Source organism: Trematomus bernacchii, unplaced genomic scaffold, assembly GCF_902827165.1.
Source record: "Trematomus bernacchii unplaced genomic scaffold, fTreBer1.1, whole genome shotgun sequence".
Taxonomy (NCBI): Eukaryota; Metazoa; Chordata; class Actinopteri; order Perciformes; family Nototheniidae; genus Trematomus; species Trematomus bernacchii.
In genome coordinates, this window is record NW_022987803.1 from 10,954,986 (window position 1) to 10,972,395 (window position 17,410).

General features: G+C 41.9%; 1 protein-coding gene across 3 annotated transcripts in view; it reads left to right on the plus strand.

Moving 5' to 3' along the window:
• atad2b (ATPase family AAA domain containing 2B) overlaps positions 1–17,410 on the plus strand; it is a 79,039-nt gene continuing 61,629 nt past the window's right edge. For 2 of the 3 annotated variants that reach the window (XM_034150458.1, XM_034150459.1), the window contains exons 1-20: positions 1–211; positions 1,995–2,161; positions 2,489–2,520; positions 2,631–2,778; positions 3,261–3,395; positions 3,762–3,861; positions 3,972–4,101; positions 4,301–4,450; positions 4,609–4,684; positions 4,883–4,984; positions 5,112–5,223; positions 5,372–5,487; positions 5,612–5,786; positions 6,337–6,425; positions 7,149–7,308; positions 9,170–9,260; positions 9,440–9,751; positions 10,315–10,462; positions 12,016–12,202; positions 12,732–12,917. In XM_034150458.1, the coding sequence (XP_034006349.1) occupies positions 113–211; positions 1,995–2,161; positions 2,489–2,520; positions 2,631–2,778; positions 3,261–3,395; positions 3,762–3,861; positions 3,972–4,101; positions 4,301–4,450; positions 4,609–4,684; positions 4,883–4,984; positions 5,112–5,223; positions 5,372–5,487; positions 5,612–5,786; positions 6,337–6,425; positions 7,149–7,308; positions 9,170–9,260; positions 9,440–9,751; positions 10,315–10,462; positions 12,016–12,202; positions 12,732–12,917 (2,715 nt within the window). In that variant the 5' untranslated portion in view covers positions 1–112. The remainder of the gene's footprint in view (positions 212–1,994; positions 2,162–2,488; positions 2,521–2,630; positions 2,779–3,260; positions 3,396–3,761; positions 3,862–3,971; positions 4,102–4,300; positions 4,451–4,608; positions 4,685–4,882; positions 4,985–5,111; positions 5,224–5,371; positions 5,488–5,611; positions 5,787–6,336; positions 6,426–7,148; positions 7,309–9,169; positions 9,261–9,439; positions 9,752–10,314; positions 10,463–12,015; positions 12,203–12,731; positions 12,918–17,410) is intronic. The other variant, XM_034150460.1, reaches the window with a different exon arrangement.

Here is a 17,410-nt window from a genome sequence, read left to right on the forward strand (position 1 = left end):
TTGAGGGAGATAGACAGGGAAAGAGAGAAATGGCGCCTCGATGCTGCGCTCACTGAGGCAGTGTTTGGAGCCGGCTAGGGAGATTCAGTAAGGGCAGACGAAAGAAAAAAACATGGTGAACACAAGGAAAAGCTCACGGCCGGGAAGCGATCACTTCATATCCTCGAGGACTAGGTCGTCGTCGAGAACCGAGATGAACTCGGAGGAACATGTAAGCCGGTCTCTTTTCTTTGCCGGGTGAGCTAGCTGCCTCTGCTAGTTGGCTAGCTAGCTGTAGCTGTGGCCTCAAGGTGCCCAACATTATGTGCTATTTACAGCAAAGTAAAAGCAATTTCAAAGTTGACACCCACTCAGTCACGAAGATACACAATAAAAGACTTGCATGCAGTTATTCATAAGCGTGTCATTTGTACTGAACGCATTGCACAGCTGTCAAAGTACAAGCTAGCAACGCTAACTCCTGGCTAGCCCCAAGTTGAGTTCCCTTTGTGTTTGGCAATTTTACCCGGCTGACTTGTTTCAGCTTTGTCTCCACAAACTAGCCCTCTACAAAAAGACAACTGTATTTTTACACGAGGGCATAAGCATTACACCATGCTGGAAGTATTGGCTAAGTTATTTATTCAAATGTGAAAAGATAAACCTTTTAGTTTTGCTAGCGTCTGTAGGTTATAGCTAGCCCGACAACTAGCTTACAGTGGGGGAAGGGAGTCCCAGGTTCCAAACAGTTGGCTGGCTCAAGTCCCGTATTTAGCAAGTCTGGACTTGGTGAACTTTCTGATGTAAATGCTCCAATGCCCCACAGACAGCAGGATGTTCACATTTTCGGTTTAAACGTTATACCAAATGCTATTTTTCTACGTGTTTGAAGTGCACCCTTAATGTATAGCTTATGTTATTGCTCTGATCGCCTGACCTACTAGCTGTCTGACAGTCTTTGTCTCTAAAATGTAAACATTGAGATTACGCAAGGCGAGAGGCTCCGTATTTCCGCAATTGTATAGCACTTAACACATGTGTTGCATGCTACTTTGATCATTTATTGCCATAAGAACATTCTTGAGTTTTAACGTGCTTCGCAAAGGTTTCTCGTTAAGTTAGGGGTTACAGATTTGGAATCAGTCCTGGCTGCGTGTCGCAAGAAAGGCTAACTGAGGACACATGATTTAGCGTTCAGTGACTGTAAAACTTGAAAGTTATACCTTTTACACTTTCTCAATTCAGATTGTTTTGGAACACTAAACTCTCAGCCATTTTTCAAATGTTCCTGTCTTGAGACCATGGCCACTTTTCAGTCTGTCTGCATCTATCTATCCAGTCTGTCAGAGAGACAAACCCCTCTGCAGGCATTGCAGACAGTTGCCTATGACAACAGTGAGATATGCTCTCATATCAGCGGGGAAGTTAAACTGTGAAGGGCGTAAGCATCAAGGACATGTGTCTGGTTGGTGCTCTGTTGTGATTCAGGGAGTACATTGAGGATGGGTTCAAGGTGTCTTGTCTCAGCATAACACTGTATTTTGATATGTTGCTCCTGCTTTAATGTTTTCCTGGATTACATTTTTACCTTGATTTGTTTAAACTTGCCTATTATTTGCTAAATATTCTGGCTTTACGACTTTAACAACACTTGTGAAGTAACACTGTGCAATATATCCTTTCTTACAATTTATTATTGTTTACTGCTACTTCAAGACATATGTGTTTGCTACATGCTGCTACTTATGTTCAACCATATTTGTGTACTTGATTTTTTCACTAACATGTGCTTGCCTCTTTATATGTTAGTGTACTCATTTTAGTTTTTCCCTTATATCTGCCCTGTCCCTTTTGCTGTAACATTTATATTTCCCCCGCTGTAGCACACATACAATATTTTTGATGATTGATTGGATTTATGTTTTAATGCTAATTGTTGTCAATGTATGAGGTGTCACCTTTTTCTGTTGTTTACATGTTCTGATTGTCATGTTTGAATTGTGGTTGTCCAACAGAAGGAGCCCAGTAGTGATGTGAGCAGTCCCAGCAGTCCGCGCTTGGCTCCCCCTTCCAAGCGAACGCGGCGCCAGACGGCCTCTGAGCCCAGCTCCAGCGACACCTCTCCGTCCCCACAGACCAAGTCCCAGAGGGTCAGCTGGGAAATTCCCACCTACCACACCAGGTGATTTCCTGGCCTTTGTTTCCCTTTTCACAAGTAACTCTGAATGTATAATATTGTGCCACACAATTGTGTAGTTTGTGACTTTATACTCATTGGCAGAAATATGAATGTATTGTGATGACAAAGTTGTCTGTACCAAGTTTTAATAAGCAAGGTTTACTCTAGACGGCTGTCTGTCACTGGCTGTAAAGTCAGATCTCATTCTTCTCATGATATTTATTGTAATGAGGTAAACAGGCAAACTTAAACACGAGCACACAAATATTATGTTTGAATAAATGTAGTATTTTGTGCATGTGTATTTGAACTCGTTTCTGTGTATTCTAGGTTGTCCTCTCGCATCATGCAAAATGGCCACGGTAATGCAATTATTTTCAATTTCTTCCTTTTTTTAAAAGCCATACATTGATCACGTGATTTAGGAGGTATACAAATAAATAACAATGAATATTCTTTGTTAACACTGTAGCCCATATGAGTCACCGGAATGAGGAGCGTGGAGTGGGGGATCACTCTCACATGAATGGACATGTGGAGCTGAAGAGGAGCTGCCGAGTGAAGAAGAGCCAGTTCGAACACCTCAATCAGAGCCTGCTGTTCGACCAGCTGGTCAACAGGTAGCTAGCAGTCACACTACTGACACCTCTCTTTCACCTTACACAAGAGAAGCAGGAAGTAAGCATGACTTAAATAGTATAAGCATACTTTATCTATATTGGAATATATGGAATTTAATTCTTATAGTGAAGAAAAAGTATGATAAATCCCAAAATAATATAAATATATTTTGTTTGGTTATTGTCCAGGTGTGCATCCTTCACAAAGCTTACCTATGGAAACCACACTTTGTACTTAAATATTCATCAATTATTGAACACCACAACAGTGAGGCTTCAAGTTCTACACTGCTTTTCACATCATTTCACTGAGAGTACCCCCAAGTTAGAGTCAGCACTTTACTACAGGGCTATGCCCAAATCAGAACCTTTTTGATTCTGGCTGAAGTTTTACTGACACTACGTCAGCCCCTGACTTTACCCCCCCCCGGGGCTGTGGACTTAGCGCTGTGGACTTAGCGCTGTGCCCTCTCTCCCTGCAGGGAGGGACGGGGACCCCTACTTCCACCACGACTGTCGACCAGGCGGACTGCTCAGTGCGTCAGGGGTCTGCGGCCATATCGACAAACCACCCGACCCATCTTGAAACACCGACCTCGTCTTGTTTACCGTGCTTTGTGCGTGTGATATTTGTTGCCGTGTCATCACCATTCATGTCCAGAGACTGTGGGAAACAATGTTCACATGATTAAGCAACAACAGCCGTCTTGCTATTACAAATATATACAATTTAATGCACAATGACTGACTTACAACAACATGAAATCAATGGCTCTACTATGGGGTAAATTGGCAGGATCATTGGACTTTCAGAGGACAGCTCTTTTTTACCATCATAGAACAAGAATTATGAAAAAGATAAAAACTGCACTTTAGACACTGTAAATCTTCTACCTCTGTAAGAAAAGAATGGTTCATGCATGTCTGTAAAGGTGCCTTTAGTTTGTCATATTGAGTTTTGTTCTCTGTGTGTGTGTTTGCAGCACTGCCGAGGCTGTCCTTCAGGAAATGGACAACATCAGCAGCATCAGGCAGAACCGCGAGGTGGAGCGTCTCCGCATGTGGACAGGAGACACTGAGGAGGTAAGTGTGGCCCTGCTGTAACGGCCAACCTAAAGATAGAAAAGTATGGCTGCAATGCCTGATCATCTCATTTGAATATAACTGATACCCTAAAGCCCCTGTTATTCCAGGAAAACATGGACATGTATTCCCGGGTGAAGCGCAGGAAATCCATGCGCAGGAGCACTTTCAGCATGCCCACACACCACAAAGCCATGAGTAAAACTGAGCAGGAGGATGAAGAGGAGGAAGGAACGGAAGGTCAGGTTCCTACTAATGTTGTACTTCTGAATCAGTGGAGCAAGAGCTAGATCATGAAAACTTAATAAACCAACTCAGCTTTAACTCAAATTGATCAAAACGATGAAAAAGGGATTGCTTAGTGATCTTGGAATGAATTTTTTAAAAGCTCAAATGTGGTGGTATCTGAGGTTTGAAAACGGCATTGTGGGACTTTCAGATTCTCACGGTGAGGAAGAAGAGCAGGATGCAGAGGATGAAGATGATGAAGGGGATGAAGCAGAAGAAGCAGGGGAGGACAATGACAATGACAGACGGTATAACCTGAGGCAGCGAAAGGCTGTGCAGAGATATGAGGCACCACCTATCGGTAATTGCTTTTCTTTCTTCTTTTTTTAATAAAAGATACATTTAATTTAGCTCTGTTAGGGAATGTGTCTATTTAATTAATGATTTCTACTAATTATATCATGTTTTAACAATTTTGAAGGCTCAGTGTGTGACATTTCTTAATATTTGCTTTCTCAGAGCCGGTGAACAGAAAACAGAGCAGCCCCTCACTTTTTGACACCCACAGATCCCCAGCAAGAAGAAGCCATATAAGGTTGGTGGAAACTTAGACAAAAATAGCAGTGAAATCTCATGCTAAATGTGTTCCATATGTTTGAATCCTAAGCAGCCTTTGGATAATACATCCTGTGGTTATTGAACACATGTTTTACACCTTCAGTGGTCTCTGCTAATTCAGAAACATGACTGTGCAATGGTGTTATACTAAATCTAGATTGTCACATTTCTCCAGAGTCAAGAAACATGCCATTCACAGCAGTGACACCACCTCGTCTTCTGATGAAGAGCGGTTCGAGCGGAGAAAAGGCAAAAGCATGACCCGGGCCAGGAACAGGTGCTGCTTTCTTTCTTCTACATTTTATTATTTCCCTTTCATCTTCCTCTCTTTTGATCCAACAAGACCTAAAGCATAATTGAGATCTAAAATGTTAACATAAATGTCAAACATTTCTTTCCAACAGATGTTTGCCCATGAACCTGACTGGAGAAGATCTGTCTAGTGGGGTGCTGCGTGATCGGGTGAAAGTGGGTGCCAGCTTGGCTGACGTGGATCCCATGAATCTTGATAGCTCAGTAAGTAGAAATGCTAATGATAACAATACAAATCTGTAAAGCAGCACAGTTTAAGTCATCACAAAGATACAAAGTAGACTTGTCATTTTTTGAGTCAATTACTGTTTGAATGTATATCTTAGATTACAAATCTGTGTTTTTTTCTCAGGTGAAATTTGACCATGTGGGAGGCCTCAGTAACCACATAAAGTCACTTAAAGAGATGGTTGTGTTCCCATTGCTTTATCCTGAGATCTTTGAGAAGTTTAAGATTCAGCCCCCCAGGTGAGAAAAACCAAGATGTGTTTATTCGAAGAATGTCACATTTATTTGGTTTTGAGGTCGACATTTTTATGTTTTGTTTATCCATTAAAACACAGTTTCCATTTCCTCTCCTGTCTCCTTTCAGAGGGTGTTTGTTCTACGGGCCTCCCGGGACGGGAAAGACTCTGGTAGCACGGGCGCTTGCCAATGAGTGTAGCCAGGGAGACAAGAAGGTTTCTTTCTTCATGAGGAAAGGAGCCGACTGCCTCAGCAAGTGGGTCGGGGAATCAGAACGCCAGCTACGCCTGCTCTTCGACCAGGTGAGTAACCTCACACACTTTTTCTATGCTATGATGTCTTATATGATGAAGAGCAACTGATTATTGAATATTACTGAGACACCTAGCCAGCACACTGCTGAGGGGAAGTATCCTTGTAACCATAGCTTCAGTCACTTGACCTGAATTGACTTCACAATGTAAAAAAAAAACTGATGGCTGCTGAAGAACTATTTTCAGTTCAGCAGTTGTTATCATTAAATGTTATATGTTATTTAGCTTGACACTTCAATACCGTACACATGCCTATGGGAGCAATCTAGGGTTAGGTACCTTGACCAAGGATTGTTTGACATAATGACTGCAGGAACCCACTGACCCTCTGATTGGGAGAGCAGCGCATTAACCCCCTGAGCCATATGCACCCCATTTTAACTTAAAATGATCATACTACGTTGTCACTTATTTTGAGAAAATGTTCTTGTTGTCTTTAGGTAAACTAAACCCAGACAGCTTTAATATATTTTTTCAATGAGCATGATCATTTGTTTCTGTCTGATTTGACCCTTTTCCTGTGTGTGCTTTTGATTAGGCTTACCTGATGAGGCCATCCATAATCTTTTTTGACGAGATTGATGGTTTGGCTCCTGTTCGCTCTAGCAGGCAAGACCAGATACACAGGTAAGGCTTATTTAAAAAGAAACCCTATTTGTACCCCCCACATACATGAAAGTGCTGAAACTGCATCTGCTGTTACTTCTGCAGACATTGGTATGTCTGCATCTGCAGTTCTAATCTTGCTGTAACTTGACTAGCCAATAGGTGGTGCAGGTTTTCTTTAACTGCTCTAAACTGTTCAAAACTTCTCAGACTGCAGCTCTGAATTTTAAATGATTTGGCTGGATATGGATTTGAGTTCTTCAGGGACACCTCTGTTCAATTAGTTTATTTGGCGCTGAGTATCCATAGCAATAGAATATCGGAGAATCACAAGAATTCAACCACTGAGAAACACCGTTTCAATATGAACTGCAGGGGAGGAAGTATCCTATTATGCAAACACGGCTCCCAATTTATCCCTGTGAATAAAGGACTATTTGTAACTGTGAAATATAATTTGGAAAAAAAGTTTACTCCAAACATGAAACGTGCTGCTCTCCTTTTCCTGCCCTGCTGGGTAATACATGCGTGATAGAGCTGTAGCCAAGACAGAAATAAAACAGTTGATATTTTCACCCCCTGCGGTTTGTTAATTATGCATGTTTGATAAATCAGGTCTGTGTTCTACTTGCAGGAATAATGTCTTGTTTATTTGCTCCGTACTGGCTCACGAGTCTTGTTAATATCATCTCGGTAAAGTATTTGGGGTCTAAATATCCACACATGTTCCTTCCTTCTGTCCAGTTCTATTGTGTCCACACTCTTGGCCTTGATGGACGGCTTGGACAGTCGCGGGGAGATAGTTGTCATCGGTGCTACAAACAGACTTGACTCTATCGACCCGGCACTCAGGAGGCCTGGGCGCTTTGACCGGGAGTTTCTGTTCAACCTGCCCGACAAGAAGGTGAGAGAGTGAAACGTCAATATCGTAGACAGCATGCTTGACAAAAAACACACATGCAAACTCTTGTTTTCCCTGCACGGAAGATGTGTTTTTCAGTGTAGGGGCAACAACTATGCATTCATATACCTGAAAAACCGCATGTCCAAAATGAGCCAGGGCAGTTTGACCTAAGCAGGGCTCCAGAAAACCTCTTTCCATAAAGAGCTCCCTACTGAAATGTTACATTGAATGCATCACACAATCGTATCTTTATTAGTGATAAAGCTTTCTTTATAAAACTAAATAAACAATGTGCTGTTTTATATTCATGAAAAGCGTTTTTGGACGTACCAAATAATAAATCAACAAATGTATTACTTTACAGAACAAGTAAACAGGGAGATTATTAGTAGATATTAGATTAGATTCCTGCCCTAAAAATGCTTTTTCTTTTTTTTTTTTTTTAAATGTAACCTCTGTGTGGCCATTCACAACACTGGGACAGTTTGAGCAGGCCAGTTTTACATTCTGATTTTGTTTATTTGATCAAGTTAAACGCTTTCTTTTTACATCCGTTTTCAAATAAATTCATTGTTATTCTTCTACTTTTTGAGATGTAGCCTACAGACATTTAATACCGCTAAAATCCAGTTATAAAAGTGTCTGTGCTTTAGTTGTTGTTAAAGAAATACGGTAATCCCCTTCATTATTTCTTATCTATATTTCGCAGGGCCCAGAATAGCCATGCAGCTGCACCCATTAGAAACACTCTGCACCTAGTCAAAATGTAGTTCTGCCTCTAAGTGGTTGCAAAATGCCACTAAATGATCGCATTGTGGAGTCCTGCTAAGTTGTAGTTGCACCACAGACTCCAGTATATCCTGGCCAACTGTGAGATAACGGAATTCAAGTTAGTCTATAGGGAGCACTTACTGTACATACAATGCTGGAACGCACAGCTGGAGACTCAGTATAATGCAGAGGTAATTGGTGTTTCTCTCATAAAAGTTCTGCGACAGAATTAGTAACGCCGCCCCCGGGCTATTGAGAGTCTCCTCTACTGTGTATTTTCCTCGGTGTCGGGTCTTTTGATCCAACAAGCAAGCGACAAAGCAGATGCTCATTAGAAAATAATATTGCTATGCAGGTCTGATTACTTTATTCCTGTGCTTGGGGAAACATGTATTTTCTCCCTGCTGCACACACAACGCGTGTAAAGTGACATTGACGCAAATAAACAACTCAATGAAGGTGACTCTACTCCATAGAGTCTGTCTAATGTGTCGCCTCGCACCACACAGTAGGATGGTTGGTAATCAAAGCCTAATCTGTAGGCCATTGCTAGTTAAGCTCACCTGTAGTGTGCTGATTAAAAAACTTTCTCTTGTACAAATACCAATCTTCTCAACACATTCAAGAACAGCTCCCTCCTGTTTTTTTTTTTATAGAGATAGAGATAGAAACCTGCAAGAAATCTGGCTCAGTTGTGTCTTTTGTAAAGAAAGGCAGATATGATGAAAGATGATGAAAACTGTTGCCCTTGATTCGAGAAAAATACCACTTTGTTCTGAATGCCTGCTCATCAAAGGGGATTCCTGTGGAGATGAAGAAATGAAAGGCGTATTGTGCTGAAATTGTAATGACGATATTTATGATTTGATTTCCCCGGTATAATTGTCACGCTTGTTTAGTTTATCCTGTCTAATGCAAAACACCAATTAAATGACACATTAAATCATTTTTTTGGTGTTAGTATTGGCAGCCACTGTGACAGTTTCCATTGTTGTTTTTGACATGTTTTCTTATTCAGCTTTGCAGGACTTGAGCCCCCTCATTTACTGACTCTGTTTTCTTTGTTTGTTTTTCCTTTGTACACCCCAAGGCCAGAAAGCACATCTTGGAGATTCACACACGGGAATGGAATCCCAAATTGTCTAAGCCGTTCATAGATGAAATTGCAGAAAAATGCGTCGGTAAGAGAGAAGTCTGTCCATAGAACTGTATCCTATCTTTGCTGTTAAAAATCAGTTCACAGCGTCTTTAAAAATGTGTCTTGATGTAACCTTCCTGTTCTTCTGCCATTTTAAAACAACCTTAATAAAGCTAAAATCAAAGCAAACAAATAACCAGTGTATATCTCACCTGCATCCAGGCTACTGCGGCGCAGACATCAAAGCACTTTGCACAGAGGCAGCCTTGGCCGCGTTGCGCCGCCGCTACCCCCAGATCTACGGCAGCAGCGTCAAACTGAGCTTGGATGTCGCCTCCATCGTCCTGGGGGCCTGCGACTTCAGCAAGGCCATCAGGACAATCGTCCCCGCCTCCCAGAGGGCACTGGCCCCCCCCGGCCGAGCCCTGTCCCCCACCCTCAGGCCCCTGCTGGCCAGCTCTTTCTCCTTGGTGCTGAAAGCCCTGCTCCGAGTCTTCCCCCACGCTCAGTGTACTGACAGGGACAACGCACACGGTAGGAGCCCACACTTTGATTGGTTTCACTCCCCTACTGCTGGCACTGCTCTCTTCTTCTTCGCCACCTTTTTTCACACATTTTAGTATTGGCACTTAAGTAGTATTTTATTATTTGTTTCTATTTCCCTATCCTATTAAAGTGCTTTTGTATCACCCTAACACACCAATGACACCATCCCCCTGAGATTGCAGAGGTGATAGCACAGAGTTTGGATAACCAGTCATCCCTGCTTGCAGTATCTCAAATCCCAAGCCAGTAAACTGAAGTTTTTACAGCAGATTACCCACAATTCAGCACTTGACCAGCAGGAGGTTGTTTACGGGAGTCGCACCCAATAATGACACGAGTTTCCCATACGGCCGTTTCCCCTTAGAACGCCCATTACATCTTGCCTAATAAGCCTGCTCTCACTTTTTCCGTGAAATGCCCACATTAATGTCAGTGATAGGGCCGCTCTGAGGATTAGACTTTGCAGATACAAACTTTTAAGTGCATTAGCGCCGTTGTGATGAGGCCAAGTGAGTTGCAACAGCCATGGCTGAATAATCTCTTTGTTCTAGGCGGTGACAATCAACTGCTCGAAGAGGACTACAGCGACGATGACAATGAGCAACGCTCCGCTTCCATCTATGAAGTCCAGCCTGCTGCATCCCCAAAGACTCAGCTCTCCTCTTCTGCAACGCACACACCCTTCCTTCACTTCTCCTTGTGAGTCCATAGAAAATAAATATATTTTGTGTATTTATAGAACAGAAACACTTGGAAATAAAACATTTAAAAAATGTATTTTAATATAGCACTGTATGAGATTGAAAGTGATTTAAATGTTATAGATTTTAATTTAAACAGACACGGAACATGTATTTATTTTCAAACGGGGACGTTTTGCCTGTAGTGAGGTTATTTTATAGTGTAGTTGGGGAATAATAGTGTGCCTCGGAAGTATACTTAGTAAAAGGACACCTCTTGACTAAGATGTAACATATTATTACCTATACAATCATCGGGACTGTATATAAGACGACTAAGCTAGGCTTCACAGTCGGCACCTGTACAAAATCCTCGGCTTTGGAGGAAAACAAGCAAGATAAGAGAAGAGCTTTAAAGGGGACCTATCATGCAAAATGCACTTTTGTACGTCTTTTATACATGAATATGTGTCCCCGGTGTGTCAGGGAACTCACCAAGTGTCAGGGAACACAACCCTCTCTCTTTTCCTCCATACCCAAATCTCTAAAAACGGGGCTGCAACGGAGCTGATACAGATTTGAAATTGTTCTGACGTCAGAAACGGGGAGCTTCGCTTATATGGGCAACTCTCCACCTATCGGGAATGGGGGGTTGGGCCACGGCCATTGCCGCTCGAGACGCTGTAGTACATATGCCAGGCCTGTAAGTGGCGCTGTAGTCTGCCACAAAAGCAGCAAAGAAGACTTCTCACAGAATCAGCCCTTGCAAAAACAGGGCTGGAAAAGAACAAATGGAGCGAAATGAGGCATGGCTAAAATGCATGATCTGTTTGGTATTTAAAGAAAAAAAACTTCACAGACATACATTTATATAGGTATGGCCCTACAATATATTATTCAAATATAGCATGATAGGTCCACTTTAAAGTGAAGAGATCAGAGGAGACAATTCCTCCAGTACCTAAGGATTCACTTTTTACTGCAGTGATGTGTAGGGCATTTGAAAGAAAAAAACCCTCATTGCAATGTATTTAGATATTTAAATGCTTTATTGGATGGTCCCTAAACTTAACCGTGTAATGCCTGTAGGCTCTGTTACTATATAAGAGAATTAGTTATTTTAACACATGTGCCACAGTGGTACGTTATTCGGATACAGGGTTGCTTTTACTCGGACTTGATGTGTTTAATGTTGTTCTTAAGATCGTTATTGTGCTCTTATTTTCGTCAGTAAACTCTGTTTTGTCCTTAAAATCTTTCAAACTGACATTACACAATATGTGAAGCTATCTGGAATGTTATATTGTTTACATATTCAGCATATGTTGACAATATTAGAACATTCCAGTGGTTTAACTGCAACGGTGTTCGAATGCCATTTACAATAAATAGGAATTTCAATTGAAGGGTTTCAGGGTTTTGCAGTTAGTGTCAAGTGTAGATTTACACTGCAATATCAACTTCTGAAGGAAATGAACAGAATTGAACTGAAGCAATACTGTGCCAATGTCGTTTGAATGACAGTATGACTGCTGCCCAGTGATCAAAACTTGAACTCTCTCCTGCTTCTAGCTCCGCCCTCCAACAGCCCACAGCATACCGGCCTCGTCTGATGCTGGCCGGGGCCTCGGGCTCAGGACAGAGCTCCCACCTGGCCCCCGCCTTGCTGCACCACCTAGACAAACTGCCGGTGCACCGCCTGGATTTGCCCACTCTCTACTCCGTCAGCTGTAAGACACCAGAGGAGTCCTGTGCTCAGGTAACAAACACATCCACACACATCCACACACATCCACACACATCCACACACATCCACACACATACACACACATCCACACACATCCACACACATACACACACATACACACACATCCACCCAAGGCCATCTGCTGCACAGGTGGTTGAAATCTGAAAGGAGTAAGCAACTTACTGGCTTTTAGGATTTATCACACCTTTTTTTAATTGGGTTAGATTGAAGCTACAATTGGCTTATTGCAGGAAGCGATATAATTACACATTTACTTTATATTTTTGTTCCTCTCTATAATTATACTCTGTTTTGTTTGAACCCATTTATTTCTGGGATTCACAAAAGTTTTCTGCTTTTTGCTGATAAAAATGTACGAGTAGTCAAGATAATTCTTGTCAAAATAAGAAAAAACCCTTTTGATTACACAGTCCAGAAACACTCACAGTCCAAAAAATGAAATAACATTTCAGAAATATTCAAGAAAATGTTGCTGCATCAGGCCCAACGTGTGTTTGACATATGTGTGTGTGCATTGCAGGTTTTCCGGGAGGCCCGGCGGAGCGTGCCCAGCGTGGTCTTCATGCCGCACATCTCAGAGTGGTGGGAGACAGTGAGTGACACTGTGAAGAGCACCTTCCTCACCCTGCTGCATGATGTGCCCTCCTTCAGCCCCGTCCTCATCCTCGCCACAGCTGAGACTCACTACTCACAGCTGTCAGACGAGGTAGGCACACCATGTACACACACGTCTGTGCTGACATTTTCAGATTTACCTCGAGGCTTGCACCATGTTTTTTGTGATTACACATTGCTGTTGATGGAATTGCTTCCAGTATATGAGAGAGGAGAGCGTTACCTTGATGTCTTTTTATATATGGTATCGGAGGCTAAAGCATGAGGCTTCTCTGTGCCTCTCATACTCAGGAGCACTAGTGCAGACACACACATGGTGTCACAGTCAAGGTCATCTGCTCCCACAGAGTTTTTTCTACTCCATCTCTCTTTTCTTGTCATTTATCCCACTGCCCGTTTTCACCATGGGGATCCCATCCCCTGCCCCTTCATCCCTTCCTCTTGGATTTATTATTCTCTTTCTGAATAGCCACAGCAGAGTCAGACCACCCGTTGTGGGTTAGCCTGTAAGGGACGGTTTTGGTTGGGGGAAGGAGAAATAGAGAAAATTGGAAAGGGGGGAAAAAGAGACTGAAATAAGGAAGAGGGTCCTCTCTTGTCGGGCAAGAAAAGAGCTTTAATTAGGTCCGGGGGTTGGCAGCCTCATGTCATCACCCCAGGACACACACAACATGTCGATATGCCTGTGCAGACTATGCATGTTTTTTCTGTGTGTGTGGGTGCGTGTGTGAGCGTGTGTGCGCGTATGAGTGTTTTTACTTTCCTTCCTCTTGTGTGATTGGTAGTTTCTGCCTTTCTTACATTCTTTAAGTATTTTCAATTCACTTAACTTGTTGACTAACATGCTGTGTTAAGTATGAACATGGAATGAATCTCACCCCACAGACCCCGTCAGCCTCTGTGTCACATGGCTGATTGCTGTTCATTACATACTAGGTGACTGGATGAATCCATGTAGGATTGGCAATTACCACTGTGGTGATTGCACACATAGCCATGCAGTGTGGAAGATTGGGAAGCTCAATGGTGTGCTCAAGTCAATGTGGAGCCAGCATGAGGATATCAAGACTGTCCTTAGGCTATGTTGGCTCTCTTTCCCCATTTCATTGTCTTGTGCTGAAAGTTTGAAGTTGGATCGCATCATTGCACTTGTAAATCAGTTCTTTTTCTTTCTTTTGTGCAGTTACATTGTAAGAAGATCCAGACCTTTTCTCATTTGAATTTAGTTTAAAGCAAACCATGTACCTGTGCCACAAACTCTGCCCCGGTCTGGCTCCTTTCTACACTAGCAAAGACAAATGTGCAGCATAAACTGTCAACAAAGATGAACATTGTTGCCAAACCCTTGTGCCTTGTTATGCTTCCTAAAATCCATACTTATTTACTAGTTTTGATATGGCAATAAAAGTGAGTCTGGTTATTTTGACGGCAACTCGTAAATCTGTTATGCTGAAGCTTCCAATTACCAAAAATGCTCCAAATAGACTAAACCAATGGTGTTACATCTACTATAAACAATAGAATAACTTTGATGAATGTTTCTTATAACTATACTATATATGATGGTAACCAGTAAAACAAGAAGAGTACACATCTGAAAATAGTTGTGTTTTCAAATGATTCTAACTATTAAAATAAGGATTCACAAACAAGCTATGTTGAAGACGGACATAGAAACTCACAAAACTGCTGATGGTGGTTTTCTATGTGATGCTGGTGTAACATCTTTCTGTATGTCTGTAAGGGAACATATCAGGGCTTCACAATTAATACAAATGTAATCTTAAAGGTAGGGTAGGTAAGTTTGAGAAACCGGCTCGAGATCGCTAGAATTTGAAAATACACAACCGGAGAAAATCTGCCACTTCCTTATAGAGCCCCTCCTCCAACACACACGAACGCGCACATGACCAATGAGGGCACGAGATAAGTTTGTGCACAGATGGAAGGCTGACAGGCAGGTAGGCCATCCAGTTATTTTAGCCGGGCCGGCTAAAATGATTGGTCGTACTTTTTACAGTATTACGGCTTCCACAGATGACATTTTTTTATGGATTTTTTGTCAAAGCACTTTTTTTGCAAGATATTCATTGCTATCGGGATGTTAAGAGCATTCCATGGAATATAACAAAAAGTGTATCTCGAGCCGGTTTCTCAAACTTACCTACCCTACCTTTAATTGTAATATTCACTAATGCAATATGGAAATCGTAAGGCAAACATTAAAAAATATATATTTCTGAATGAAGTGTTGTGGCGCTGTAGTGATATCCCGGCCAACAAACACTACAGACATAAACAAGATCCTAGATTGATACAGATAAAAATCACATTATGACCATTTTTATATACCTTACAATTGTAATGTGAATAATGTATGTTTCAAACATGACTGTTCCCTCTGATATGGTGAACCATATTACAATATCAGTCAAAAATAATTGCAATACCTTTTTTCTTTTTCATATTGTGCAGCCCTAAAACATATGTAGTATTTGCTCCCACTGAAGCAGGCCCCCAGGTTGTCCACAGAGTATGATTTGCAGAATGGGTGGAACTTGCTGTGGCTGTGTTTGTGTTAAGCAGTTGTGTTTTCTATTAATTGGACTGTTTGTTTTATTAAATGATATTGCTCATCTCATGTCTCTAAAGTGGCCCAGAAGCTTCTTTCATCAAGTTTTGAGGATTTTTGTCTTTCTTGGCATTGACAGTCTATGGTGCTTTGAGTGATTTGGCTATGTGTGTGTTGTTTCACTCCCTGGCACGGAGAACACAGTGACAGCTGCTGTCTCAGCTCCAAACCACAGCGGGGAACACGCAGCATCCCTCCCCAGCCAAAACTGACACTACAAGCCTAGGTCCGACTACATAGCCTCCCTCCGTCCCTTAACAGCCGTTCACTCTGCTTACACTCACTTCCTCCTCTGTGGAGGACCGAGGGAAATAGCTTGAACATGTGATTGTAAGTGTGAAGTTACTGCAGTTAGTGTGAGATATATTGTCGTATCAGTTTTTTACTTTAAACGTTGAAACACATTGTGGGATGTTTGATATGGTAATGGCACAAATGACCTGCTTGCTACCAAAGGATTTGCTATAAGGACAGGACCTGTGTATTGATGCTTCATTCATCTAGTTCTAATGCTGAGATAAAGACACAGCACGAAACAACAGCTATGTATTTTGCTTTTGTTAGATAATGCGACACAATTAAAAATGGCTTGCATTTGAAGGGTTTCAGGGTTAATCATTTTCAAAACGTCACACCTCACTTTTATTATAGTTGAGTTCTATTTTGCTGAGAGCACGGTTAACATGTTTTCAGGCACACTGCAGATGACATGTTTCTAAGGCTTCAAACCTTGATTATGTTTCAATGCAGCACAGGACATCTCAAATGTATGTTGCACAACCATACATTTTTAAAGTGTGTCCTGAAGTATAGTGCAAACGTGAAATAACAGCTTTGCAACACTGGCTGGCAGATGGGAAGAATCTGATGGGACCCTACACTCCTCCTGAATTCCAGTGCATCTAAATATTCAATGTGCTCAGGCTTTAAAATACACATAGGACCCATGACAGAAATGATGATGTCCCCTTTATTAGTTCACAAATTGCAGCGGATCGAAAACAAATGCTGAGTCTCTTCTCTAGTTCCCACTACAATCAATGGTGTGACATTGTACCACTTTTGTCTTCACGAATAATTGAAACATCGGACTTTCTAAATTCCGATTTTTATTTTATAAGTATACCAGCGCTTGTGTTTCTGCAAAAGCAACTCTTAGCCAATGCACTTAAACATCAGTGTTCATTATTCCTCAGTGGATATAAATGATTGAGTTAGAGTTTGGGTCGCAGTGGCAACAGCCTTGCCAAGCCTAGTCCACATGTCCTTATCTCTAGCCACCGCCTCTTGGATGAGTGCTGTGCTGGAACACCTCCACAGGATTCAGATGCCACTGTGATGCATCTGAATCAAACTCCTCAACTAGCTCCATTCAATTTGGAGGAGCAGTGGTTCAACTCTTGAGCTCCTCTTGGCCACTAACATCCAGATGCTCATTATTTCAGTCACTACCCAGAGCTCATGACACTAGATGAGGGTTTCAATGTAAAGGAGCGGTGAATAGAGTGCTTTGCCTTCAGCCTCAGTCGCCCCCCCCCCTTCACCCCGACAGACCTGTATAGCCTCTGCATTACTGCTGACTCTGCACCATTCCCCCTTTCTATCTAATGCACTATCTTACCCTGACTGGATTATCCCTATCTGAACTTTAGTGTTTACAATTCTGTCTGGATCTCATTATCAACACTTCCCTGCAATGATGTTTACTTTACTTCTTTGTATCGTTGTATCACCCTTTGGAGTTTCTGCAAGCATTAACGTACCATCTTTTGGATTGTAAATGGAATGCATTTATAAAGCCCTTTTTTTGATATAGTGCATCACATTCTGATTTAGAAAGGTGTCTCGGCAATAGCTTTTTTTGTGTGCAAATTATTTGAGTCATTTACTCAAGCTGTGTTGTATTCCTATCTATTTTATACCTGCTGTGGTATAGGGATTGACTTTCTTCT